This window comes from Onychomys torridus, chromosome 1, assembly GCF_903995425.1.
Source record: "Onychomys torridus chromosome 1, mOncTor1.1, whole genome shotgun sequence".
Lineage (NCBI taxonomy): Eukaryota > Metazoa > Chordata > Mammalia > Rodentia > Cricetidae > Onychomys > Onychomys torridus.
The window spans coordinates 64,344,102-64,371,968 of record NC_050443.1 but is presented as its reverse complement, the minus strand read 5'-3'; the positions used below and the strand labels follow the sequence as shown (position 1 = coordinate 64,371,968).

Here is a 27,867-nt window from a genome sequence, read left to right as displayed (position 1 = left end):
CACTGTGACCCATGCCCCACCCACTAAAAGCAATAACTAAAACAAGATCCCTGAACCTGAAATTGTCCCTGAGAAGCCAGCAACGGTGGGCTTGTAAGGAGTTCACAGTTCCGCCCTCCCTGCATGTCCTTCTTCCCAGGGAGGGGTCTTTCTGGAATGACAGCATGGAGCACTGATAGTCATTGTTCTCGTGCTTGTGATCTTGTGATGCAGGATCAGACCCTCACACTGCCACTCACAGCCTACATCCCCAAGACCCTGTTCCCACTAATGCCTGCCCTCTGAAACCCAGTAGCTGGGAGGCTGCAATCAGGGTCCCAAAGTTGGCTGCCTTCCACTCTGTCTTTCTGAGGTCATGTGTTCTGTACTCATTCTAGGTCTGTATGTTATAGGGTGGGTGATAGGAATGGACATCTTGGTTAGAGGTCATCACAGATGGATCTAGACCCATATCTGTTGTTCACTCCTTGTATCTTCCTTGAGAGTTTTGACATCAGGCCTCTTGAACTGCATCATCTTGTCAGAGCCCCTGTCTGCACCTGCCTGACAGTTTCTCAGCCTTCCTGGTGGTGTCCGTCCACACTGAAGCAGCAGCAGTATGTTTGTATTTTCAAATGGATATAAAATAACACCAAAAGAATATCACATGCTATTCAAATTTTACATGAAATTCAAACCTCAGTATGTGCAGTGCAGAACACAGACCCACCATGGACATGCATGCCTGGTCTATGGCTGTAGAAATGAGAACTGACAGCCTGCAGACTTCACAGAAAACTGTTGCTGAGGTAGTCCAGGCTGAAATGAATCTCATGCTTGAGCTGAGGCCTTGGTGGAGCATGCCAGCATTCCCAGAATGTCTCTACATTCTGTGCTCTTCGTCTGCAACTGCAAGGTGTTTCTCAGAAGCACCTGCACCAGTTTCCCATGCTCCCAGGAAGCCCAATCCTCTTCTCTAGAAGCTCCCATTTCATCTCTTCAAGTCTGAGGTCCTGTACCCGTTCCTCTCCTTGTCACTGTGATGGAATATCCATCAGAAGCAATTGAAAGGATGCAGGGTTTACTTTGTCTTGTGGTTTGATGGGATATAGTGCATAATGGTTGCACTGACTGGTTGTGTGTGTCAACTTGACCCATGCTAGAGTCATCAGAGAGGAAGGAGCCTCAGTGGAGGAAATGCCTCCATGAGATCCAGCTGTAAGGCATTTTTCTCCATTAGTAATGGGGGAGGGCCCAGCCATAGTGAGTAGGGCCATCCCTGGGCTGATGGTCCTGGGCTCTATAAGAAAGCAGGCTGAGCAAGCCATAAAGAGCAAGCCAGTAAGCAGCACCCCCCCCCCCCCCCCCCCCCCCCCCCCCCCCCCCGTGGCCTCTGCTCCTGCCTCCGGGATCCTTTCATTGCCAGCTTGCTTTTTGTCCTGGTGTTTTGTCATAGCAATAGAAACCCTAACTAAGACAATGGTGGTGGAGGCATGGTGGCAGGTGGCTTCATGATGATAGAAGAATGCAGCTGTAACTTTGAACCTGACATCTAGGCGGAAAAGGCTGCAAATGTTAGACAGGAACCTTAGCCTGAGGTACAAAACTTCATGTCTGACCCCAGCAACCCACTTTTTACAGTAAGGTCCCCGTCTCCTAAAGATTCCACATCCTCCCAAAACAATACCATCAACTGGGGACCAAGTGTTCAAACATGGGAGCCTCTGGGGGATATTTTATATTAAAATGCAAGTGCCAAGCAGAAATGGAGCCACGGGGGACAGATTCCACTTGGTCTATAGTGCCACAGAGTCTAACAGCAATACCTTAAACAAACAAGAAAAGCCATTCTAATGCTTTGCATGTAAACAGTCTTACTATTTTGCATATTTTATATTTGTAGAGTAATTCACTGTTTAAAATTTAACACAAAATGTTTTTGTTGAATGATGGATGAATGTATTCATCAAGGAATATATTCAACAAGGAAACCACTTCACTTCATAAGACTTCCTAAAGAGAATTTTGTATTATGGAGGGATGTGTGATTTACCTAATGAATTGTTGTGTAAACAGGGAAAATGTTAATTTTTTCCTTTTTAGAAAAGACACTTTCTGAGAAGAATTGTGATTATGGCATGATACGTTGTTTTTCTGGCTTTATAATATTTCTGCATTGAATATCTCTACTTGAATAATGTGAGAATAACAAATGTGCCTTTCCTACTATCTTGCTACGCAAATGCCTTTTATTGACATGCATCTTTACATGGAGTTGAACAGCAGCATGCAGCTGTGTGGCAAACTTGAAGCCATAAGCAAAGTTTAGAGGGATGAAGGTAGAGGCCAGTGACCCAGGGAGGAAAGACTACAGGAAGGACCGAGTTTGTGTTCATTCCCTGGTGCTCTTGTTGGAGGGAGGGAAAAGCCCTCAGAGATAACCAGAGGGACAGAGATGTGAGAAAATGGAGTGAGGCGTGGAGGGCGTTACCAAGAGTAGTGATTCCGGAGTAGAGGCAACAGCCAATGAGAGAGAACAAGCACTGAGTGGAGGGGGGCGGGGTGGAGAGGGACAGGGGAGGAGGGCATGGGACAAGAAGAGGAGGGCAGGAACTAGTAGGCTGAAGAAGTGGGTCAACAGCTCCAGTGAAGATAGATAATTCGTTACTCTTCTCCATCCTGTGACAAAAGACGTCACAAAAGCGGCTCAGGGAGAGAAGGGCTTGTTTGGGCTCCGTTTGCCGATTCTTGTGGGTACAAGGGTGACAGAAACAGTGGGTTTGAACTGTGGGCCAAGAATGGAAGCCGGTGTCTGCAGACAGGAGGCAGGGAAAGGAGTGCCCAGAGCACGCCCTCTTCTTTCTTTTTCTTCAGGACATAGCACCAGCCCATGGGATTCACATTTGGGGTGGGTCTACCCTTCCAGTTAGACCTCTCTGGAAACACCTTCACGTCTTGCCCAGGCTGAGACTCTTAGGTGGTGCAAGTCTAGTCAAGTTGTCAGTGGTGATTAACAAGATGGTCCTTTGTGGAGATTTCTTGTCTTATCAGGGTTTCTATTGCTGTGACAAAGCACCAGGACCAAAAAGCAACTTGGGGAGGAAAGGGTTTATTTGACTCACACTTCCACATTGCTGTTCATCACTGAAGGAAGTCAGGACAGGAACTCAAACAGGGCAGGATCCTAGAGGCAGGAACTGATGCAGAGGCCATGGAGGGGTGCTGCTTCCTGGCTTGCTTCCCCTGGCTTGCTCAGCTTGCCTTCTTATAGAACCCAGGACCACCAGTCCAGGGATGGCATCAGCCACCACCATGGGTTGGACCCTCCCCTATTGGTCACTAATTGAGAAAATATCTTACTCCTCCCCCAAGACTCCTTCCTCTCTGATGAGTCTAGTTTGTGTCAAGTTGACACACAAAACCAGCCAGGACATTTCTCATGAGTGTTTCTGAAGTTGGGGTGGAAGGTGGGTGGGGTGCAGCAGATGGAAATGTTCAGAGCCATTATCTCCTCTCTTTTTTCTTAAAAACAACAACAAAAGATTTATATTGATTTGTAAGTGTGTGTGTGTGCACCCGTGTGCTGGTAGAGGTCAGAAGAGGGTGTCAGATTTCCAGGAGCTGGAGATAAAGGCAGATGTGAGCCATCTGACATGATCAGATCCTCTACAGAAGTAGTAAGCTCTGCTAACTACTGGGCAGTCTCTCCAGACTCCATCATTTATTTCTTCCAAGTCCTGCTCCCGAGAGATGGCACCTGGATTTGTGAGTCCAGGTAAACAAGGGAGACTGGCAAGTCCTTGTTATCTCGTGCCCACTGTTGTCCCTGAGCCCATTTCCAAGGAGCTTACAGTGACATGGTGTTTACAGACACAGCCGATGAACTTCGTGGCCATGCTATCTGAGCCACACGACTCTGGGCTTCCACACTCCTCACTCTCCATTTCTCTGAATGTTGCCCCAGGACTTCTCGTCACCCCCTCCCAAGATCCATTAGCCCTAGCTTCACGTTCTGTTCTGGTTTGTGGAGGTTGAATGTATGGAGCACCATTTCTTTTTTGTTTGTTTTTGTTCTCACTGTTTAGTGTGGTGATATTTTATCTGTAACCCCGAGGCTCCAATATTTAAGGTGGGTTGACTCCTGCTGAGGAAAGCCATATGTTAGATGTCAAGTTGCTGATTCCAGAGTTGCATGGGCCACTGAGGCTGCACAGTCCTTTTAGGGGCCTCCTTTGTCCTGGAGCCTCAGGTCAAAAACCTGCCTTTTCAGCCTCTTCTCTTGGCTACTTCCCTCCCATTCTCAATAGCAGCTACCCCACGCCCCACTCTGGACATTTCTGACCACAAAACCCCTTAAAGTTGGCCTGAGTCACAGTCATTCCTAGAATATGTGTGGCACACTTTTCTGGGTACTCTTACTGTTGCCCTGACTTCTAATTGGTAGCAGCATTTCCTTGACCTTAACTAATGAATCTCCTGATCTGTCTTTCCTGGAGCCCTCTCTGGTCTCACTTGATAGTCTTTCCTTCCGATTCCTTCTGTTTCCTGAATATTTGGGTTGTGGAATATTCAGACTGTTTATCACACACCGTTACTGCAGTATATCCTAATCAGCATATACTAAGAACCACTTCCCCTTGAACATGGGAATAACACTGCTGCATTCACAAGCCCCTATACGTGCTCCTTAGCCTGCTCAGTCTTGGCATCTCTTGGGAACTCAGTAGAAACTCTGTCTTTCAATTCTGACTTGCCTCTTCCCAGCACACCCCCTTCCTGGAGAGTAAATTAGCTCAAGCTGTGGGTGGCTACACGATTTCTTACCTACTGGCTCCTGTGACATCCCCCCTGCCCCCAGATTTCAGCATCCTGGTGCTCTCATTTATTTCCAGTCCTATCATTTGCATTGTTTCATAACTACAAGAATATTGCATTCTATGTATTAAGAACTTGGAGATAATAGAGAATAATTGGAACTAAAAATCACATGTAATCTTAACATTAATATACTAGCTTTGTTCCATTGCACAAGTACACACACACACACACACACACACACACACACACACACACAGAAAGAGTGGGAGAGGGAAGGAGGGAGGGAGGGAGGGAAGGAGGGAGGGAGGGAGGGAGGGAGGGAAGGAGGGAGGGAGGGAGGGAGGGAGGGAAGGAGGGAGGGAGAGAGGGAGGGAAGGAGAGAGGGGCGGAATATCTTTTTCTCCTTGCATGAACACATATTGAATGTGCATTGAATTAATTCAATTTGACTTAGTGTTGGTGGTGGAGCATCAAAGTCAATGTGACTGTAGAAGCCAGATGTTACAGTTATAGAATGGCACTCTGACGTTGTAACAAGCAAGAGTATTGCTACTGTTTTTACTGTCATTTATTAGTGGTATTCACAATGCAGAAACTGTATTTCTGTGTAAGCAGCAGTGGAGTCTGGCACTGCCCTGTGAGATGTTCCTGTACTTAGTAGGATGCAAGCTGTGATGTTTAACAGATGGGCGTTTGCCACTGAGTTTTATGAAGAAGCAGGACGAATTGGAGCTACTTTATAGTTCCCTAATAGATCCTACTTTTCTTTCTCTCTTTGCCTTATCAATAATTTCTGTGCTGATGGCGATTTACTATACTGTGGCTGTGTGAATCTGGAGGTTTCACTCTTTGAGAATCTTTTACATAACAAACATGACAAATGATTATTAGTTTGTCCTGGAAAAGACATGACAAGTCCAAGTTCCTTGAGAGATGCACTCTCTAAGCAAATAAACAAGGGAATGAGATCCTAAAGGTCGTTTATGATTAAGGTAGTTTACAAAATAATTCCACATAGATATAGATTATGATGCATTATGTAATTTCTTTTATTCTACTTTACATTACTATCTATGGTTCTATATACATCTTTGCTTAGAAAGGACATAACGTTCTGTGATGGTAGCAAGCTCATCCTTTCTCTCTTAATAGTTGTACTGTCCCTTTGCTGTTCATTTTTAAATTTTTGTTTCTGTGTCTGTATGTACATATGCATGTGAGTGCCCTTGAAGGCCAGAAAAGTGCATCAGATCACCTGAAGCTAGAGTTACATGTGGTTGTGAGCTGCCTGATGTGGATGTTGGGACCTGAGCTCCTACTTTCTACAAAAGCAACAAGTGCTCTTAGCTCCTGAATCATCTCTCGTAGCCCCATTAGTATGAATACATGAATGGGAGCATGTTTATGCCATGTTGCACATGTGGAAACATTGTCTCAATTCTACTTTCTTCCTTTCAGATGACTCTAGCTTGTGTCCAGTTGACAAAAAACTACACAGCACTCCCATCAGCGCCCCCACTGTAACTTCCTTCCACTAGTCTCCACCTCTTTAATTCTTCACTTCCCCTCCAAACACCCCAGACAAGGGATGAGCTAAGAGCAGGTGACATGATGTCCTCAGAGGGCCAGTCTGGAGTGGAGGGATCCTAGTGAGCTAATGGAAAGAACTCATAGTAACCAGAGTTGTTGGAGTCTCAGTGAAGATAAAGGACAGGAAGAAGAAGGTGTGTTCCCCTCTTTTTAAACAAAAGAAAACAAAATCTAGAATCACATATAGACCCTTTGGGCACATTCAACATTCAAACCAAGACTCAGAAGCCAAAGCTGCCCAGTAGGTTTTGAGCAGATAGAGTGGTTGAAGCTGGACTTGGTGGGTCCCTGACAAATACACTCATAAGATTGTGCATGCTGCTCTATTTACTTACTCTAGCACTTTCCTGTAAGATTATTCTTTTAATCGTGTTATTTAATGGCAGAATGACTTTCATCTGTCTGGCTATTCCATAATTTATTAGCTTTTCTCTTTATGTCCGACATGTTCACTCATTTGGTTTCTGGTCAGCCTTAGACTGTCTTTGGGCAGGCTGCGTGCATCCAGTCACTCCTCCTGGTCCTTACCCTTCATGTTTGTCATCATCGTGAGGAGACCTCCACAGTAGAGAACTGGTCTCTTGTGTTTCCTCCAGGGAGTCCCCTCAAGTGTTTGAAGATGGCTTTATTTCTTTCACTTCCTCCAAGACTGTCCTCAGGCTGACAGACTCTGTCTCACATGGGTTCTGTTCCTTATAACACCTAAATTCTGCCTCACTTGGGGTTCTTAAACTTCTGAGTGTGAAGTAGCAGAGCTCTGAGGCCCTGGCTGGGTCTTCCACAAGCTACTTACCCTCTGTGCTTTCTTCTCCTTCCTGGTCAGATTGCCGAGGCTCAGGCATTGGTAAACGCCAGCCTGGGCTTTAGCCAGGTTGGAACCCATCTTGGCAACAATCTGTCCTGTGCACTTTAAGCCTTCCCTACCATGTGTTCTAGCCCATCTTCTCCGCAGCCAATAACCCCAGCTTTCCTCTGAAGGTCTCTGGCTATTGGGAGGCCTGCTGTGCCTCAGCAGCAAGACCCTTTGCGGGTAGATGCCCCACTGTGCTGAGATTTCTGGCCTTTGTTCAGCACCTCTGATCCTCTTTCTGTACCTCTGTTGTTTGAAAATAAAGTCCAAATGTGCAAAGAGTGAGAGACTTCGGAATGTGTTCATCAAACCCCTCCCCTCAAGATCAGGGATCTATGCAGAAGAGATGGTGGGAAAATTGTAAGAGCCAAGAAAAGGAAAAAGCCAGAGGAAACAGCTTCTTCCAGGCACATCGGGACTGATGCACACAGGAGCTCACAGAGGCTATGACAGAACACACAAGTTCTACACAGGTTCAAACCCGTGTCCCACACCAAGAAGGAGAAATGGATACAAAGTCCTACCCCTAACCAAAAAGCCATTTGCAATTGATAACCTGTTAGGAAAGAGAAAATCAGTTTTCTCCAGTGGAGTGTTACTAGATATATCAACCACACTCTGTGGCAGGCCTTTTGCCCAAGAGTAGCTGACTAAGACATGATGGATTCCGTGTGTGTGTGTGTGTGTGTGTGTGTGTGTGTGTGTGTGTGTGTGTGTGTATTTTGTTTCATTTGGTATTTTTGTCTTATTGATTGTTTTGATTTTCATTTTTTATTTTATTTTTGGAGAGAGAGAGAATGAACATTAAATGTGTGGGTAGGGAGGTGGAGAGGATCTGAGGAGTTGAGGGAGGAGAAAAACATGATCAGAATATATTGCATGAAACAAAATTTTTAAATAAAGAAAATAGTTTAGCACAGAGACACTGGGCCTTCATCCAGGAGGAAGGTAAAAGAAGCTAGTTTATGGGCATGGACACTGATGGGAACCTGTGTACTGACACCGGTGTTTCAGAGCACATTGGGCCTGGGGAGACTGGATTCCCCAGTGCCTCCATTGCTAGTTGGGGTGGGAGGGCCTCTCCCCAGTCTCCAAGGCCTGTTTCTCATTCCCAAGGCTAAGGCCTCCCTGCTAGGAGAGGCTCAGTGTCTAGTCTGGGATGATTGCTGCCAGAGAGAGCAGGGTTTGGCTTCGCCCTTCTTTCCTCACCCCAATCATAAATCCCTCCCATTTCTGCCACCTCCTGACCTATGGCAGGACCTGGCTTATCCTGCCTGTGGGATGGGTATGTCTTATAGAGGCTTATCCTGCCTGTGGGATGGGTATGTCTTATAGAGGCTCATCCTGTCTGTGTGATGGGTATGCCTTATAGAGGCTCATCCTGCCTGTGGGATGGCTATGTTTTACAGAGGCTCATCCTGACTGTAGGATGGGCATGTCTTACAGAGGGTCATCCTGCCTGTAGGATGGGCATGTCTTACAGAGGCTCATCCTGCCTGTGGGATGGGTATGTTTTACAGAGGCTCATCCTGCCTGTGGCATGGCTATGTCTTACAGAGGGTCACTTAGCTGGTTAAAGTCTGACAAAAAAACCTGGATTCAAAGCCCTGTGCTCCCTGTTAACATTATTTTTCTGTGCATTGTGCTACAAACATCCACCCTGAGGAGGGCCTGTAGGAATCGTGAGCTCTGCCTTCTATCCAGAGGAGGAAGGGACCCTCCCTTACCCATACTTAAGAAAAATCCTTCACAGTTTCCCACTGAAATGTTTTGGTTACAAGCTAGATCTTTCCTTTATGTGTCGCAGCTGCACAAGAAATCCAAGTATCCAGTTTTTCAGAACCTAAGCGGTTAACACTGGAAATTTTGCTGCAAATAAATTGATCAGTATGCAAGACAGTTGTCACGGCTGAATCATGGTCCACAGTTAAGGTAAACAGATCTGTGATGACATTTTCTGAGCAGAATACAAATGCCGTGCACTTGCTCCCAGAGGTTTCTGGCATTTTCTTCCTACACGGGCAGCATATTCTCCTAAGAAGGTGTTGTTCACAAGGAAGAGAGGTCTTTGTTCAACCCTCTGAGAAGGTAGGGCTGGAGCATTTGATGTGCTATCTGTGACGAGCGTCGCTCTGGGAAAGATGGGTGTGGAGGGAGCATTTCCTTTGCTTAGTGCCCTCCTTCCTCTTCTCCCACCCATAGAGAGAGCCTTTTTGGCTTTTTATTTATTTGGATGATCATGAAAATATTTTATGTGTTTGTATTGTGAAAGTTTGCAGGTGGTTAGTTTTCTCTATGTGAAGATCAAGGGCTGTTTTCTCCTATGTGGATTTCCTTGAAATAGGAGGAGGAGAACAGAATGTCTTTTCGCATGCCTTCCCCTTCCTTTCATCTTAATACTCTCAAGTCTCACGTTTTCCCAGGCTACTCCTGCCTGCTCTGTGTTATAGGAATCTGACACAGCGTGGCTGGATCTGAAATGAGAACTAGTCTGTGGCTAGATGCTGCGCCATGGGCCATGTATGCTGTGTGTGTTGTGGTGAAGCCTGCATCACTTAGTCTAGGCTGATGTTCTGATGTGTGCACAGCTTAGTCGCAGCACTATCTAGGAGCTAGCAAGCAGGCATTTACCCACTCAGTAGTGGGGAACTCTGTTCCCTGGGGAGGGGGATCCTTGCAGGCAGGGTTGAATGCTGTGGGGTGCTGATATTTCTGTTTCTGTATTGGCCATCAGTTACAATGAGTAACCCTGAGCACAGGTCATTACAAGAGAGTCACATTGGACATGGGGGATAAATGAATTTGTTGAGAGTGGCACTTGGGGTCAAAGGCTTCCAGAAAGTTCCAGTGGCTGAAAGTGAACCAGAAGGTGCACCCTTTCTAAGGCGGCTGAAATGGGGTGTGCTTGGACACTGTGGAGCAATGGAAGGGCTGCATTCAGGAGAGAACGTCTGCCGTGCTTCTGTAGTCTGTGGGTAGGCTATCCCAGAGGTAGCCTCCTTCTGGAAGTCTTCTGGAACCTTCCCTGGCATCCCCAGAGCACAGGGCTTCCTCTCTCACTGCCAGCAGCAGTCAGTGTGAAATGCCCAGCCAGCTTCATGCTCAGTCTTGACTGGGCCTTTTGGCTTCCGGCACAGCCTGTGGCTCAGAATAGGCTTTGCAAATGGTGCTTCTGATCCAGACAGACAGCAGCCTGAGCAAAGGAAGGGTACCTGCTTAATCTGGTTCCTTAGCTGGAGTACGGATGGAGAAACTGAATGCAGTGCCAGCTTCTTCAGAGCCCGTGTCCTCAGAGTTGACAGACACAAGAGGTTCTGGATGTGATTGTTCTTCGCAACAGGTCCCAGCACAAGCTCCTGCGACAGAGTACATGTCAACTTCCAGCCATCCCAGCCGTGGTTTTCTTCCTTCTTTAGAATTTTCTGCCCATTCAGTGTAGGAGGATCAGGTGACCAAGGTTTTTTTGGGTTTTCCCTTTTTGAGCCTTGAGGCTGACACACCATTATTTTGAGACAGTGACATCATCTTTCCTCTCTGAGGCTCTGTCATCCCAGCCAGCCTGGTCTCTCACCTGGACTCCTGTGACCTTCATTCTCTCTCGGGAGGAATGCAGGTAGAGTGGGACCCTGTCTACACTGAGGAGGGAGGGGCCTCCTTGAGACTTGGCCCTGGAGCTGAATCTAAATGGCCAGGGAGTTAACTGGGTGAGGAGAAGGATGAGAGTTTTTGTCACCCAAGGATGTAGTGTGTGCAATGGTCCTGGGGTGAGAGGGAATAGAGTATAGTGTAAGGATGGACAGGGAAATGTGCCTGGAGCCAGAATGGTGAACAGCAGAGGCGGGAGCAGCCTGACCATGAAGGAACAAGTTGGTCATGGCAGGGACTCCACACAGTATTAAGAGGAGAGAGAAGCTGAGTACGAGAGTATCGTGGCTGGCCTTATCCAGTCTGGTGGAGTGGGCACAAATAAGAGAGCCAAGGCAGAGCAGGAGGCTGGGGTGTTACCAGCCAGGCCAGCAGCAGAAGATAGACAGACTTGGAGCAGGGGCAGCAGGCTTGGGGATCCACAGAGGTGGTGTTGATGTAACACACCTGGAGGAGGTCACCGAGGGGAAACATGGATAAAAGAGGCTGCCTGGGATGCCCTGGAGTCCTGGTGAAGAGCAGCCACTGGCTGGACACATGCAGAATGGTAAAAAAGTGGGTGGCCAGGGACACGGCTCCCGAGAAGCAGGATGGACGCCTGAGTAAGGCTGAGGAACCAATCCCACAGAGAGGGTAGGAACAGGAGAGTCACGGTTGGCCCTCACCAGCTGTGGCCACTGTACACGTAACCCCAGATCTCTAGTGGGGTCATGAGATCACGTCTGAGTAGAGAAGAAGGGCCGGTAACTGGGAGGAGTGGAGAGGAGCCTTATATAGGGGCTGGGCCACTGCTTTAAACTTTCCCTTGAACAGTGGAAACCCCAGCATCTGTTTTAAGGTAGGTGGTTTGCGTTTGACTTGTGATGGTGTTATCATGGAATGCATTTGAGTTTCTGTGCAGCACCAGACTCCTCCTTTGCTGACTGTGTATGTGTGAGGCTCATGTCCTTCTTGCTGAAGCCTGACCAGGCTCTGCTTGATCTGCCTATGGGGAATGGGAGTTGAAAGCAGCATGAAGGGTGCACCCAAAGTTTTCGGGTTCCCTCACCAGCACGCATCAGTCCTCTGAAGGAAGTATGGAGTTGTAGGAACCTGCCAAACTGGGGGCCATGTCTCTGCCCTGCCCATGACTGAGAGCAGGCACCATGCTACTGAGGGAAAAACTATGGCCATGCCAGGTCCAAGGCAAGGTGCACAGTGTGTGTGTGTGTGTGTGTGTGTGTGTGTGTGTGTGTGTGTGTACACATCTCCCATTAGTATCTTCCTTGATCCCACAACTAGTTGTTTGTGTGCACATCACATTTGTATGGTTTGTATGGTGTGTCTCAGTGTGGTATGCATGTGCGCTTAAGTGTGTGTGAATCCGGAAGGGGGGGGGGAGTGGTGGTGGTGCAGGAAGTGGAAGCTCACTGCTTCACACAACTCCACTGGAGGAATACAGTGCCTGGTCTGCTGGCCCTCCCTCAGGTGGCCAGCTGCCAGCTGGCACAAATGCCAACCAGAGAGGGACTGCACCAGCTCTACTGGTGAAGAAGCCCTCTCAGGCAGCCCAGGCTGGTGCTGTCCCCATTTTCATGCTTTGGTGACAGCAGTCCCAGGTGAGCACTTTGGGAGGAACAAAGGTCCCTGAACATAGCCTTCCCTGCACATCTGTGAGACAGGACCAGAAAGACAAGAATCACAGTTGTTCAGGGAAGAATCTCATGGTAAGATAGTTACGTTTGTTAGCACCTATGTGCGTGTGTAACTGCACGAACATGCTTACTGTGTGCCTGGTGCCACATCTGAGTGTGTGTACGTGCATTAATATCTCTGGTCCTCATAACTTCGGGACATGTACACTATTACCTCCCTCTTTACAGATAGGATGTCAAGGTGCAAACAAGCGATTTGATCAAAAGTTATGAAACACTAAGATAGACACACACACACACACACACACACACACACATACACACACACACAGCTCTGTTGAAAGGTACTCTTTTTCTGGGGAAAAATAATGAGAGGGGACATTTCTTTTCTTTTTTTTTTTTTTTTTTTGTTGTTGTTGTTTTGTTTTTGTTTTTCGAGACAGGGTTTCTCTATGTAGCTTTGCACCTTTCCTGGAACTCACTTGATAGCTCAGGCTGGCCTCGAACTCACAGAGATCTGCTTGGCTCTGCCTTCTGAGTGCTGGGATTAAAGGCGTGCACCACCCCCACCTGGCGAGAGGGGACATTTCTTTTGGTAGACATCATCCATTCTTTTTGGTCCTCATGGCAACTCTGGGATGTAGGTATTTGCCTGAGTTTATAGTCGAGGCCTCTGAAGCTGGGTGAGTTAAGTCACTTCCCATCACCCCACAGCTCAATTGAGTGGCCCCAAATCATGACATTTCCAGTGTGCCACACAACTTCTCCTGGGACTGTGGTTGAGAGTCTCAATGTTGATTCATCTCTTGGATAACTGGGGTGGGGATCCACAGGGCACCCACTTCTGCCTGGGCACCTTGATGATGACAGCCCTGTAGTGAGTGGCTCTACCACGCTCCAGCTCTGTGGCCTGGCACCCACCTCTCCCTGCTGAGTTCTCCAGTCTGCGACAAAGGATGCCTTTGTATCTACTTCATGGGTAGATGGAAGTCAAGTTCATGACAGGAAGGTGGCAGGGTTCCAGGAAGTCAGTACCCAATATAAATCTTGAGCAAAATTTTGTCAGTTACCAAGCCAATCTGTTCATCATTGGACATGCCCATTGGAGAGGGCCCTCTTCCTTGGCCTCTGTCCCCTGCATGCATTGCTCCAGTTCACTGGCTATATACAGTCTTTCCTGTGTGTTCCTCATGAAAAAGTTTTAACATTTGCTATCCTGTTTGTGACATTCCATTAACACATCATTAAACTAATATTAAAATAGTATATGGTGAGGTTGCTGGGATGGCTCAGTTGGTAAAGTGCTTGCATTACAAGCATGACCGCCTGAGTTCAGATCCCCAGAACTACCCATGTGAAAAGCAAGGCATAGGGGAGCATGTTTGTAGTCCCAGAACTTCGGAGACAGAGACAGAAGGATCCCTGAGTCTCACTGCCAGCAGCTTAGTGGAATCAGTGAGGCCCAGGTTCAGTGAGAGACTGACTGTTTCAAAAATTCAGATGACAAACCATTGAGGACCACACCCAACCAATGTAGAACTCTGGCTTCTGCACACACATGCACACATGTACAAACATGTTTACATACACACACACACACACACACACACACACACACCCCACCCCGCAGTGCACACCACATACCTCCTCAGTCCCCAGACTATCTTGTGGATACTTTACCATCTCCATTCATGCAGCTGTGTTGTCTTCCGGAAGGCCGCCTTCACAGGCCCCAGATGCAGTGTGGCAGTGGCTACACTGTCCTCTTACTGGCTCTGAGGGGTGATTTCTTCCCATACAGTGTGATCACCAGGGTTCCTTTCCCCTTGTTTAAGTGTGAAATTCAGAAACTCGGGAGCAAATCAACACTGCCCCATAAGGTGACTTTGCTTGTTAATGTTTGGGCATCTTGGCTGTATTTGGTACCAGGCCATGGCTCAAACTTGGCCAGGAACATTTCTGTAGCATCTTCCAGAAGAATCCTGCCATTTTTGCCTGTTTATGTATCAGTTAAAGGGAACAGCTACCAGGTTTGAGAAGCAGGCATTTACGTTTCCAGGGGAGGTGCCAGCAGACCACACAGGTGGACACAGACAGAGGAGAGAGACCAGCAGACCACACAGGTGTACACAGACAGAGGAGAGAGACCAGCAGATCACACAGGTGTACACAGACAGAGGAGAGAGACCTGCAGATCACACAGGTGTACACAGAGGAGAGAGACCTGTAGACCACACAGGTGTACACAGACAGAGGAGAGAGAGCAGCAGACCACACAGGTGTACACAGACAGAGGAGAGAGACCAGCAGATCACATGAGTGTACACAGACAGAGGAGACCAGCAGACCACACAGGTGTACACAGACAGAGGAGAGAGACCAGCAGACCACACAGGTGTACACAGACAGAGGAGAGAGACCAGCAGACCACACAGGTGTACACAGACAGAGGAGACCAGCAGACCACACAGGTGTACACAGACAGAGGAGAAAGACCAGCAGATCACACAGGTGTACACAGACAGAGGAGAGAGACCAGCAGACCACATAGGTGTATACAGACAGAGGAGAGAGACCAGCAGACCACATAGGTGTACACAGAGGAGAGAGACCTGCAGACCACACAGGTATACACAGACAGAGGAGACCAGCAGACCACACAGGTGTACACAGACAGAGGAGACCAGCAGATCACACAGGTGTACACAGACAGAGGAGAGAGACCAGCAGACCACACAGGTGTACACAGACAGAGGAGAGAGACCAGCAGACCACATAGGTGTACACAGACAGAGGAGACCAGCAGACCACACAGGTGTATACAGACAGAGGAGACCAGCAGATCACACAGGTGTACACAGACAGAGGTGAGAGACCAGCCGATCACATGTGTGTACACAGACAGAGTAAAGAGACCTGCTTTCTATTTTCTTGGAATCTATTGCAGATGTCTCCTAAAAAATCAACATTGGAAACATTTAACCTTTAACATGAATGCAAGCCTCAAGAATTGCATCTTCTATTTGGTTTATTTGACATGTAGAAGTGTATTTTGGTTACTCACATGGCATTGGATTAAAATGGACTATCTATTCCTTAACTAAATTGTGAAAAGTAGACACAGGAGCAGATTTTCTCTCGTCACCAAGAATGCCTGTCTCAAACCAGCGCCTTATCCCAGTTAAAATCCAGCCCCCTGCTAAGCTGTTTACTAGCACTGTCCATGACTTTAGTGATGTTATTTGAATGTTTATTTTCCCAGACATTGTGTTAGGCTCATGGCATCCATTATTCTTAATTTTAAAAAATGACTTCACAGGATAGGTATTTGAGCATTTCCTAGACGTTACTGTAACTGATACCTGCTCGAGCAGCTATTTGGAAATGTTTGACTGCGAACTTGATCTTCCTCTTAGCCCTTTGTAGGTCATTGTTACTGAAATGCATTCGTAGGGAGGGACTGGAGAAACACACACACACACAGAGAGAGAGAGAGAGAGAGAGAGAGAGAGGGAGGGAGGGAGGGAGGGGGAGGAGGGAGGGAGGGAGAGAGAGAGAGAGAGAGAGAGAGAGAGAGAGAGAGAGAGAGAGAGAGAGAGATCCTGAGGTCCTGAGGTCCTGAGGTGATTTTGGGATGGCATGGGCATGCACTGGTCAATGGGACACTTTCTCAAAGCCATCTCAAGATAGGAATGGATCTTCAAAATTACCTCCCCCACTTTGCCTTGCCAGCCAGGGTTTGGTGAGCTTTTACTTTCTGCAAGTTGGATCCCAATTGGAAATTTTGATTTCCTAATATAAGCTTCAGTGGTTATCATCTTTGCTACACCAGCTATTGCCTTTTGATTGCCACCTCCTCCTCTCTGCGCCCGGAGTGACGGACCCAGAGAAGCAATGGGCATTTCGAGATCTGCAGATAACAGTCAAGATCAACTCCACTCTGGTATTTCCTTTACTCACAGGCACTGAGGGTGTCGGCTTTAACACGATGAAACTAACGTTGCATGGCGCACTGGTATAGCGGGCAATAAATGTTGTTTCCGGAGTCCTAGACATTTATTATCAACTGGATTAATCAAAGCTGGACTAACTTCTTCACATAGGATTTCTCAGTACATGTGTAATGGGCATTGGCATTTCTAATAAAGGAGATCGATGCTCAGCTTTTCCGACCATGTTTCCTCTGGAGCCCTTCATCCTGGAGACTCGGAAGGGATGACTACTCTGGAGAACTGGCTTTAGAATGTTGTGACCTGTGGGTTCACCTTGCCTGCTAGACAGCACTGACCCCCAGCTTGAGACTCAATAGAAGCTGGGGGTATCAGATGCTGCTATTTCAGAATGACATTTAATACCCTATCAGAAGCAGCTTATGATGAGCTTGTCAGGGCATCGCTGTGCCTGCTACCTCACAGTCTCAAACCCAGAAACTACCCAAGGGAGGGATTTTTCTTGTATACTTCCTAGTGTATGCACTCAAGACCACCACAGTCCTCAAAACTTTGTGAACACAGTGGAGGGGCTGATTGAAGATTGTTATCAGTATTATCAGATTTCAAAAGTTTTGAGTAGAAAAGCTCAAATCTGATTTTTAGCCTATGGGACAGCTGTCACATGACTTCCTAGTTTCCCAAGAGAAAAACCAGTGATAACACCAGGCAGAGGGCAGCCTTGGTGGCCATTCCTTCTGTCCTCAGAGGAGCCCGATGCACACTTTATCCCCAGCTGTTCTGCTGAAGTATGTCTTACAGACCACTATGTCCCTTCTGCTCCAGAAAGGACTGAGCTGGGAAGAGTGACCTCAGTGCAAGGCATTCCAAAGATCAGGGAGCATTGTCAGCCAAGCTGCTCCAAGGGTTTATCTTGACAGGGACTTAATCGGTTCAGGGTGCCAACAGCCCAGAAAGTGTGAAGAAGAAATTCTGTGACAGGGTGATTGATTTGAAATCAAGGATGTCTAACTTGGTGTTAAAGAGATTCCAGAGATGTCTGGCATATTAGGAACAATATGTTAACCATGGTGAATAGGAAAAAGAAAATCACTCACTGCCTTCTGTTGGCCAACATTCTCTTTCTTTAAATTGGTATTTGTTCCTGGAAAACCTTGGCTAGGGATACCCAGATGCCTCAGTGTGAGGCTGTTGCACAAATTCTAATTGGTCTTATAATAAAAACCTGGAACCAGATATCAGAGAAATATCAGAGAAGCAGAGCAAGCCACAGCCACCACCTCTTACCTCACCAACTCCTCAGCCTGAAAGAGAACGAGAGTTCCTGTCTTCTCCTGCCTTATATTCCTTTCTGCCCAGCCATATCACTTCTTGTCTCAACCTTCTTAGTGCTGAGATTAAAGGTGTGTGATCCCAAGTGCTGGAATTAAAGGTGTGAGCCACCAGTGCCTGGCTCTGTTTCTCTTTTAGACTGGATTAATCTTGTGTAGCCCAGGGTGGCCTTGAACTCACAGAGATCCAGACGGATCTCTGCCTCTGCCTCCCGAGTGCTAAGATTAAAGATGTGTGCCATCACTGCCTGACCTCTGTGGCTAACTCTGTGGCAAACTCTGTCCTCTGATCTTCAGGCAAGCTTTATTTCCTAGATCACAAAAAATATATCACCACATGAGGCAACCTCATGATGAAGCCTAATGGGTGTAGATGTCTTGTTAAATAAGAAACACAGAGCCAATTGCTGAGTTAATAGCCAAGAGGTCAGAGCAATAGCTGAGAGCTGAAAATCTTACCCTTCACTGCTGTTCTGTCTTTCCTCTCCACAAGAGACCTACTTCCTGTGTCCTGTCTTTTTTATAGACTTTCTGTTCTGCCTTCTCATTGGTTGTAAACCCAACCACATGACCTCCTCGTCACTGCCTATCCTGCCTAGCTCTGCCTCCCAAGTGCTGGGATTAAAGGCATGTACCACCACCGCCCAGCTTCTGCTATGTCTTACTCTGACCCCAAGGCAACTTTATTAATATACAAATAAAATCACATTTCAGTACAAATAAAATATCCCTATAAACGGGAGACTCTCAATGCCTCTGATTCCAGGGTTTCTGAGTCCATACTGAGGATGGAGGACTACGCTCTGTGTAGAAGCAAAGGTGGAGGTCAGTGGGTACTGCTACAGGCAAACTGTTTCTTAGATTTAGCCTTGTCCCAAGCACTGTGGTTGGTGCCAGGTTTAGCACGCTCTCTTTCTCTCTGTCTCTCTGTGTCTGTCTTTCTGTCTGTCTGTCTGTCTGTCTGTCTCTGGCTTTCCCTTCTATCTAGATAGCCTACCAGCCTCCAGGTGGCTGGGAAACACGAGTCCCTTAGCTGCTGCGAAGCTGCTCTCATGCGTCTTAACCTCTGACTTGAGCACTCAGTTGGGAGTACTGCCCAGAGGTGAAAAGCAGAGGCCAGGGAGCCCAGGGCTGGCCCAGTCAAGTGACTGGCAGTGAGGCAAGGGGCCACAGCACCAGGTCCTCGGGGCTCCCTCCCAGGTGGGCTTTTTTAGGGCAGTATGACAGCTTTCATGCTTGTCATTGGGGTTTTCTGTCATTAACAAAACTTCTTGTCTCTGTTGACTTCCAGAAATGGCTTCAGACATACCTGGATCTGTAACCTTGCCTGTTGCCCCCATGGCGGCCACTGGACAGGTGAGGATGGCGGGGGCCATGCCTGCCCGAGGAGGAAAGCGTCGATCCGGGTAAGCAGACCCAGCGATTCCAGGAATCGGCCTTAGTAAAAGTTGAGCAATGCTCTTGACCTGTTAGAAAAGTATTGTTTTGTTTTCCCCTCCTGGAGAGTGAAAGCTCAGCAGTTTGCATCCTGTTTAGATTTTGCAAGAGTCCTAAATATGCACATGATTTGCTTCTAAGTTTTCTGGGTTCTGGCACCCAGCTGGGGATTTCTGTTTGCTTGTCCTTGTAGGGAGAGCATGCTGTAGGGGCTTGCTGGGCCTTGGTTAGGCTAGCTCTCTGAAGGGAGGCGGTCACTCTCAACTGCCTGAACATTCCAGCCTCATTTGGCAGATCCAGCCCCAGGAACTGTAAACGATCTGACTGGGGCCCTCCAACCTTCCCTCTAATGCTCGGCTGTCCTAGGAATGTGCAGGAATTCCTTTGGCCAGGATCCAGCGCCCAAGCGCCAGCCAGATATGTTCAATATTGCTCAGACAATAAAGAGAATAAGTATTAAGCTCTGTTGATTCTATTGGTTCTGATAGGTCTCAAACCACTTTTGAGCAGATGAAACCCAAATGGGCACCTACTTGTTTTGAATGATGTTAGCATCTCTACCCAGAACTCAAGTCAATCCAACCGAAGGAAAAACAGAGCTGGTATTTCCCAGCTCAGTATATTGCTCAACCCTGTTCCCCATTGATCTCTTCTTTTTCAGTTGAGTAATTAATAAATAAGCTGTCTTATGATGTTGCTCGGTTTCTGATCACACACTGCCCGTGATTGCAGCTATCCAGTGAGAACAGAACACACCTTCCATAGTCCCAAGATTGCAGGCTGGACCCATGTTGGAATGGCCCAGTGTTTTAATCCCAAGAGCCTCTTCCAAGCCCTCTGATGTTTAAAAAGGCTCAGAGGCAAGGGGACACTGAGGCAGTCAGTGTTGTTTGCTGCAGCTGGGTCTCCTGGTAAAGGCTGTGGCTTGCCTCTGGGGCTTTGTGTACAGCTGCCTGCTACCTGAGCCATCGTTCTTGCTAACTGTAGACGGAGTTCAGCTGTACAACTTCATAAAAGAATGTGTAGAGTGTTGAAATATCCGTTTTCCAATAAAAATCCAGATTATTTCAAATGTTACTATCTTAACTCATGTTCTTTAGAGAGAAACCCCGTTGTTCCTTCTTGTCTTTTTCCAAAGAGACCAGACTAGGCTCTGTCATGAGTCCTCTAGGTTGGTCCAAGGGCTTTCTTCCACCCCATGCTGAAGACCCATGAGCTCTCCCTGTGCTGGGGGGTCTGTGAACCTCTGTCTCCTCATGGTTTGGGCTGGTGTGCACCCCGGCAGCTTTCCACCTTGGCCTGCAGAGTCCTAATGCAATCCTGAAGTCATTGCACTTAAGATGGTTTCATGTAGGACTGGAATTTCCTACAGCTCTCCTCGGGCTGTATCATTGCACATACTCTTTTAGTTCCTTCTCTCTTGCTTTGACCCACCATGACCAAGGCAAGTTGCGGAAAGAGTAGGGGTTTATTTGAGGGCTGAGAGTCCGTCCCCACCACAGTGGGAAAGCGCAGCAGCAGGCAAGCATTGTAACTAGAGCAGCTGAGAGCTCACACCTGAAACCACAGACAAGAAGCAGAGAGTAGACTGGGAATGGCATGTGGCCTTGAGACTCAGTGACACATGGCCATACCTCCTAAATCTCTCCCAAATGACTCACCAACTGGGGGCCAAGTACTGAAATATGTGAGACTGTGGGAGACATTCACATCTCATCCAACACACACACACACACACACACACACACACACACACACACACACACACAGACACACCATGGTACCAGAAGCTAGTGTGGGCCCTGGGTAGGCTACTCTTAGGCTTGGGTTCCATTCTGCATATAGCTGAGGAAGCAACCTATGAAGAAAGGAGGCAGACATAAAGGTAGGTGGGCAGTGGCCTCCGACATCCTGCCATCAGATGAGGCTGGGGTTCTCTGACAGCACACCAATGAATTGGACCTTTGCCTGGGAGCCTGTTCCCCTTGCCGTCTTTCTTGGAGTCTGTATGCTGCCTGTCAGATAGTGGGAATAAGACCCCATGACTTAGAGACTCATCCCAGGTCTAAGAAGGGAAACCTCCATTTTTTATAAGACCTGTTTCCATAGTAATTCTTGCATCTGGCACTGTTTACATCTCTTCCCCTGATACTGATCCCTTCCATTGTGAGACACTGATGGAGGCTATGTGTGTCAAAAGGCAGATAGCTCCATCAGGGCCTTTTGCTGTGGCTGGCCGCTCCATCATCAGGGCCTTGTGCTGTGGCTGGCATTGACCGTTGTTGGCTGTCACTGTCACCAGCATGGTGTCTCCAACTGTTCCTTCTTGTAAGATTGGGGACACCCTTAAGAGACAGAAATGGAAGAGAATGGGGAGTCAGGAGAGAAGAAAACAGCCTTAGTGTGTGCTACCCCATTCCCTTCCAAGTCTTCGCTCTCTCGTTGATGGTCATTCTCACGGAGTATCAAGTACTTGGACAGCCATCCATTCCTCTCTAGTGCTCCCTAGCCCTATAGAGCTGATCCCCTGAGGACTTCACACCCCCCTGCATGTGTGCCTGGCCTAGCGCTGAGTCAGTACTGGCTGGGCTGTCCTAACACTGAGCAGTGAGGGTCTCAGCAGGGCATTGCTCTCCGTCTGGCAGCTGGGACACAAGGTGAAGGTTCAGCAGTTTCAGATTCTTTCCAAAGTAGCTCCACATGTGTGGGAGAAATGAGCTGAAGCAAGTCACCTGATGTACATTCTTGTTGTGACCTCCCTGAGTTCAGCAAGGGGTGGGGGAGGCTCCCTGGGGCAAACTCATTCAACCCTAGTGAGGAGGTGGCAGTGAAGAGAAGTGAAAAGCTGAGCTTGCTCTCAAGCTAGCCGTTGGATGGAGGGGGAAGGCCACAGACAAGGATGGGTGGGAAGGTATCAGCTCCTCCTGCTGCGCGCATCCCAGGGCTGGGCTTCTAAAACACCAATAGTGAGGGAAAAATCCCAGCACTCAGGAGATAGAGGCAGGAGGCTCCAGAATTCAGGACCAGCCTGGGCTACACAGTGAAGCCCCACTTAAAAATTAAAGAAAAAAGAAGGAAAGAGTGGAGAGAGAAGGGGAGAGAGAGGGAAGAAGAGGGGGGGTTGTATTTCTAAGTGGATGTTCCTCAGGCTTAAACGTGTAGTTCGGCTGTAATACCAACCAACAGATCCAGGCTCTGAAGGGAGAACATTTTCAGACACATTTCACTTTGCTCTGTTCTGGGGACCCGTGGCCGGACCCAGGGTTGCTCCTGTGTAGCCACTGTTTGGCCAGCCCTACTGGAACGACCTTTCTCTTTGTTGCTGTAGCAAAAGCAAATGCTGTCTGAAAACCCGTATTTGATGCTGCACTGTTATCCTTCAAAAGTACTGCTAGTGAGATTCTCATGGCTTCCTTTTCACTCAAGTTATGCTCAGAAATGCCTCTCCAAAGCTTCTCGTTCCGACTCATTGGCAGGAAAGTGGAGTCAAGTGCGTTTTCAGACCACCTATTCACTGTGCTGTGTGTTTTGGAGTGAATACAATAAGGCTTACAGTCATATTTTGATTTCTCTTATTATCCAGATGTTTCAGTATAATAGAGAAGCATAAAAGATGTAAAATAAAGGATGATTTACTCACACTTTTTATAGCAGAATAGGCACAGCTTATTGTAGTCGTATTTAAAGTTGGACATGGTGGCAGAGACCCGAAGGTGCACCTGGGGCAGGTGTTGTTTTGAGGTCTTTTGTTTAGTCAGGGGCAATGGTGTGTGTGTGTGTGTGTGTGTGTGTGTGTGTGTGTGTGTGTGTGTGTGTGTGTGTGTTGCTGAAGGGCTAGTGAGACTGTTTGTGTGGAGTGAACGATCCTGGAGATCTCAACAATCATGTGGGGATCCTAATTTATCTCCTAGGATGGACCCACTTTATACTTTTCCAAATGGTTGTTGCCAAGTATTTGTCCATGCATGCACAAGTGGCAGGTGCAGTTTCACTCTCTGCCACCTGTGTGTGACTGCATATGCACTCATAGGTGGTGGGTGCAATTTCACTCTATGCTGCATGTGTGTGATTACATACACACTCATAGGTGGTGGGTGCAGTTTCTCTGCATGTTACATCTGTGAGATTGCACATGTGCATAGGTGGGAGCCATCATTTCTTGGTCTTTAATTTTTTACATACAAATCATGACTCCAAGTTCTCAATGGACTCCAATAAACTCAGGGTCCAGACAAGGCCATCTTTTCCTCTACCTTCTGTTGGCCTGATCCGGTCAAGCTGTGAGCCTTTACTACAGAACTCACGTCTTGTTTATCTGCTCTCGAGGGGAACCGGTAAAGAAAACTGTTAAAATAAGGGTACCAACCATCCTTATCTGCTTGAGACTGTTTTAGCACTGAAGTCGTGGATCCCAAGAATGCCCTGTCCTTGGTCATCACAAACATCTCATTGATCTTTAGTCAACTGTGTTTTGTAGGAGTTTGATGGTCACTGTCCTATCAGAGGCCCTTGAGATAGCCCAGTGGTACAGGCACTTGCTGCCAAGCCTGATGACCTAACTTAGATAACTGGTAGAAGGAGAGTCTGCTACCCTCACAGGCAAGCACAAGAGTACATGAGCAAACACACACACACACACACTCTCTCACTCACACACACATTATTATAGAAACTTTGATATCAAATTGAACTGAGTGGAATTTTAAAGATAACTGTGCATCTCACACCCATTTGAGGTTTTGATAAAAACTTGCACAAGTTCTTTGGAATTTACGGTGGGTTTTTTAATGTAGGCAGAAACGTTGATCTTTTGCCTTATAACCACTAGGTGGCAGTGCTGCTCTGCTAATGCAACTGGCCTTAGTTACTTTTTTTTTTTTTTTTTTTTTTTTTTTTTTTTTTTGTGGTTATTTCCCACATGTAATTTCCAGGAAGGTGAGATGATAGCTTAGTAATTATACAGGATACTAGTGAGTTTTCTTCATTTAGAATCCCCACATTCAATTCCATTGCTGCATTGCTGGATTCCATAATGACGCTGTGGGGACTGTGCATGTCTGTTTCCCTGGTGGCATGCATGTGGTCTTTTACCTATCTTTTCCCTTCTTCTCGACCATCTCCCTTACTCTTTGTACAGAAGTATTTCTGTTATCACAACTGCCATTTCCCCCATCTCTTATTCTTAGAGTTAGGACAGCTGGCTTTTGAGGACCAAGGATCCAAATTGGTAAGGGCAAAATCCCATCAGGCAATTCTGGGTAGAATTGTGTCAGCTCAGACTGTACTGTACATAATCCAGGACAAGGACAGGAAAAAGCTGCCTGTTATCTCTCCCTCCATCCCTTCATTTTGCCATATGTGACCCTACTTCCTGGGTCCCCCAAGTTATTGCACAGCTTAGAGGTCACCATACATCTCACTGGGGCTGTCTTGGGGTATGTGTACAAGGATGGCTCTTTTTATGTAACGTGACTGCTTCTTGGTGACAAGGTGCCGTGTGTCTTCCCTGGGTCCCTTGTTATCCAGGCCTTACGGACTAGAGAATGAGGGTCACCCTCCCTGTGTGGGACCAGAAGCTCTGGCATCTGTAGCTGTGGTCCTCTGGCACTCACTCCATTCTTTGTTTATTGTTTGAGCAGAATCTCGCTGTGTATCCCAGCACACACCATTCTCATAAGAAGCTGCTAAAACATAGGATTCCTCAGACGTAGCTGCCAGGCAGCTAGCCTCCCTTCTGCTGGGATCGTGAGGATATGCCTCATCAAATCCTTCAGGCAGATTAAGAAGAAGCAGGGCAGTTCAGGGCCTGAGGATGCCCCACTCAAGAGCCGCACTTACTGTCGGTTTCTTATTTTCTTCTTGAGAAACTCTGAGTTCGCTTGATCATAGTTAAGTTTCCTCTCTGGCCTATCATCTTCCGGTCTAGTATTTGCTGACATTAGAGGAATGTGGGCTTTTGAGAAGGAACATTTGGGATGTTAGTTAAGCCAGAATTCTTCAAGACCTTGTTTGATGTTTACAAGGGGAGGCCCAGTAAAGATGAAGTCTGAAGAATAACTTGTTGAGCAGACAAGCTGCTTGCTTGAGTGGTTTTGATATCAAATGGCCATTTCCTCCTCAACAGCCTTATGTTTGATCCTGGGTGTAACAGAATGATGGTCTGGAATGACCTTTGCCCTGAGGTCCATGAAGACTCACCAGGTCACAAGCAGTGTTCCCAGACAAGTTCACTGTTCCTTGATATTCCGTCACCACCCTTTGAACTTCCTGTATTCCAAATCCCTTGAGCAATATACCATAAATTTTAGAAATGAAGTGTTGCTATGGAGTACACGATGTGGAGGGACCATGAGGCCCAGAGACGATGGGAGACAAGAAACATGGATGTCTTTCTCCCAACATGGACTGAGCCATTCTTTGGTGAACTGAGAAGTGTTGTAGGGGACAAGTTGATAGTGAGCATTCCTCCTTCTGACCAGAAAGCTAACAGTGTGTGTACTGGAGACATTCCATCTGTGACTTCTGTTTTCCTTCCTGGGACTGTAGGAAGCAGTTTTAACATGGCCAGCGGTCAGAAGCATTTCACAGCAATGTAACGGTGTGAAGGTCCCCTTGCTCCCACAGCTCACATCACTAATTACAGTCTTCTGGCGGTCATAACCAGTGCTCACTTGTCGCATTGACCTTTCAGAATGGACTTCGACGATGAAGATGGTGAAGGCCCCAGTAAATTTTCAAGGTGAGTCTATTTTACCTTTCTTAAGCCCGTAACCCGCAGTCTCGTGACTGGCATGCATAGGCCTTTAGTGCGTCTTGTCATTGAGCAACCCCTTGCCTGTACTTTGACCATCTTGTGTATGCCTTGCTTACTGCTGGTGGGACATGCCTGAAATCTCAGCACGTGGCAGTGTGGAGCAGGAGGATGGCAAATTCAAGGCAAACTTGAGCTATACAGCAATACCCTGTCTTCAAAAAGCATAGCAAAAGAAGGGGGTAGGGGTCAAGTAACTAGTTCTTAATCCTGTTTGCTTTTAAGTTAAACAGTGACCACTAACTTTAATGGAGTCCCTTAAAAAAACCAACCAAACAAACAAAAAACCCCTAGGGCTCAACTTTAGAGACAATTATCAACGTGAATCTTTTTTTTTTCTACTAAGGAATATTAGGAGAAATACAAGAAATGTGTAGCCTGTTTGAGGTTGGTTTCAAGGTCCTCACAATCAAGCTACTGACTGTGTGACAGCATCTTTAGCTAGCTCTGTGGAGCTGGCTAGGGTGTGGTCTGCCTTGAAGGAAAGCTCAGGGGTCATCAGTACTGGTGGTATAGATAGAACCGTAACTTCCCATCCTTTTGGTTTATTTTGTTTGAGGCGTTGTAGCACACTTCGAAGTGTGCTGAAGGAAGGTGTCATTCTCCCATTCCCACCATACTTCCCAGCTGTACCATCTTCTTCCAGCAGGGCTGGCCTTGATGCCCCCATCACTCAGACCTCCTTCTTGGTTATTGCTGATCTGAGAAATGTGGGGCGGGTGATAGGTGCCTGTCTACTGTATTCATACTCCACATTTGGACTGACAGCCTTGGTTGTTTTAAGCAGTTTTGAGAAGTGTGATGTCCATTCAGCCCGCCAGGCTGGCCATCTACTTTTCTCCATACAGGTCCTTTTGGTTCTTTTTGCCCATAACCAAAATGGTAGCTGTGAATTAAGCAGTGTTCTCTATAAACGCAGGAGGGATCCATGCTTCGTTCTTGTCCAGGGATTCCCAGGATCTTCAAGTCCACAGTACATATCTCCTCACCCCATAATCCTTTACCTTTCAGACCAGGCTCATCCATCCATGTCCCAGCTTCATCCTCAGCTGCAGCATGAGAGATGAGATGAGAACACATTTTTAACCCATTAATTGACCTTCAAATTTCCCATCAAAACAAGATGTGAGCTTCACCAACAAAGCATGGATTATCTCTTCCTGTTCAGACTAGACCCATTTTAGGTGTCCTGGTTTCTAAAAATGTGCCTTAATAGCAAGAAGTGTTCTGTTCCTGAAAAGGAGCTAACCTCAGAAATGCCCCCTCCCCCTCTCTGCCAAAGCTTGCCCTTGCCACACACAACCTTTCTGTAGAAGGAAACAATGACATTGAGTCCTCTATGTCCAAGTTCCCCTCGAGACTTCATACCACAGCATGTTAACCTCGGGAAATAGTGTTGCTGGGTTCTCAGGACAAAAAGAGGAAGAGAAACATGGAGTGACGTTTGCCTGACATTTTGCATATCACAGTCAGTGATGAAACAACAGCAGAGGAACACAGAGCTCATTGGGCCTGAGTGTGAGGAGGCAGCGACCCCATGCTGTGTAACACTCTGAACCTGCCAGTGAGTCACATGTTACACAGTCAACTTCAAACCTTGGCTTCTCTCAACCACATCCTTTCCTCTGTGCCTTAAAAATAAGAGAGAGATGGAATGTACTTCCAACATGTGCTGTTACTTACAGGGCTGGGTTCATGAGACCCCAGAGGCCACTGACTTCAATACAATAGGGTACTTGAAATATTCCATGGCTGATGAACCTGTGGGTACAACTGAGTAGCCCAGAGTTGGGGAGACAAGCAAGTCCACTCTCTACCTTCC

The 27,867-nt window shown here is 47.2% G+C and overlaps 1 protein-coding gene across 4 annotated transcripts in view; it reads left to right on the top strand.

Moving 5' to 3' along the window:
• Positions 1 to 27,867, top strand: part of Arnt2 (aryl hydrocarbon receptor nuclear translocator 2) — a 143,627-nt gene that overhangs the window by 12,621 nt on the left and 103,139 nt on the right. For 2 of the 4 annotated variants that reach the window (XM_036185984.1, XM_036186010.1), the window contains exons 2-3: positions 19,089 to 19,203; positions 25,926 to 25,973. In XM_036185984.1, the coding sequence (XP_036041877.1) occupies positions 19,089 to 19,203; positions 25,926 to 25,973 (163 nt within the window). Of the gene's footprint in view, positions 1 to 9,205; positions 9,326 to 10,783; positions 10,851 to 19,088; positions 19,204 to 25,925; positions 25,974 to 27,867 lie in introns of those variants that run through there. The other 2 variants (XM_036185992.1, XM_036186000.1) reach the window with 2 other exon arrangements.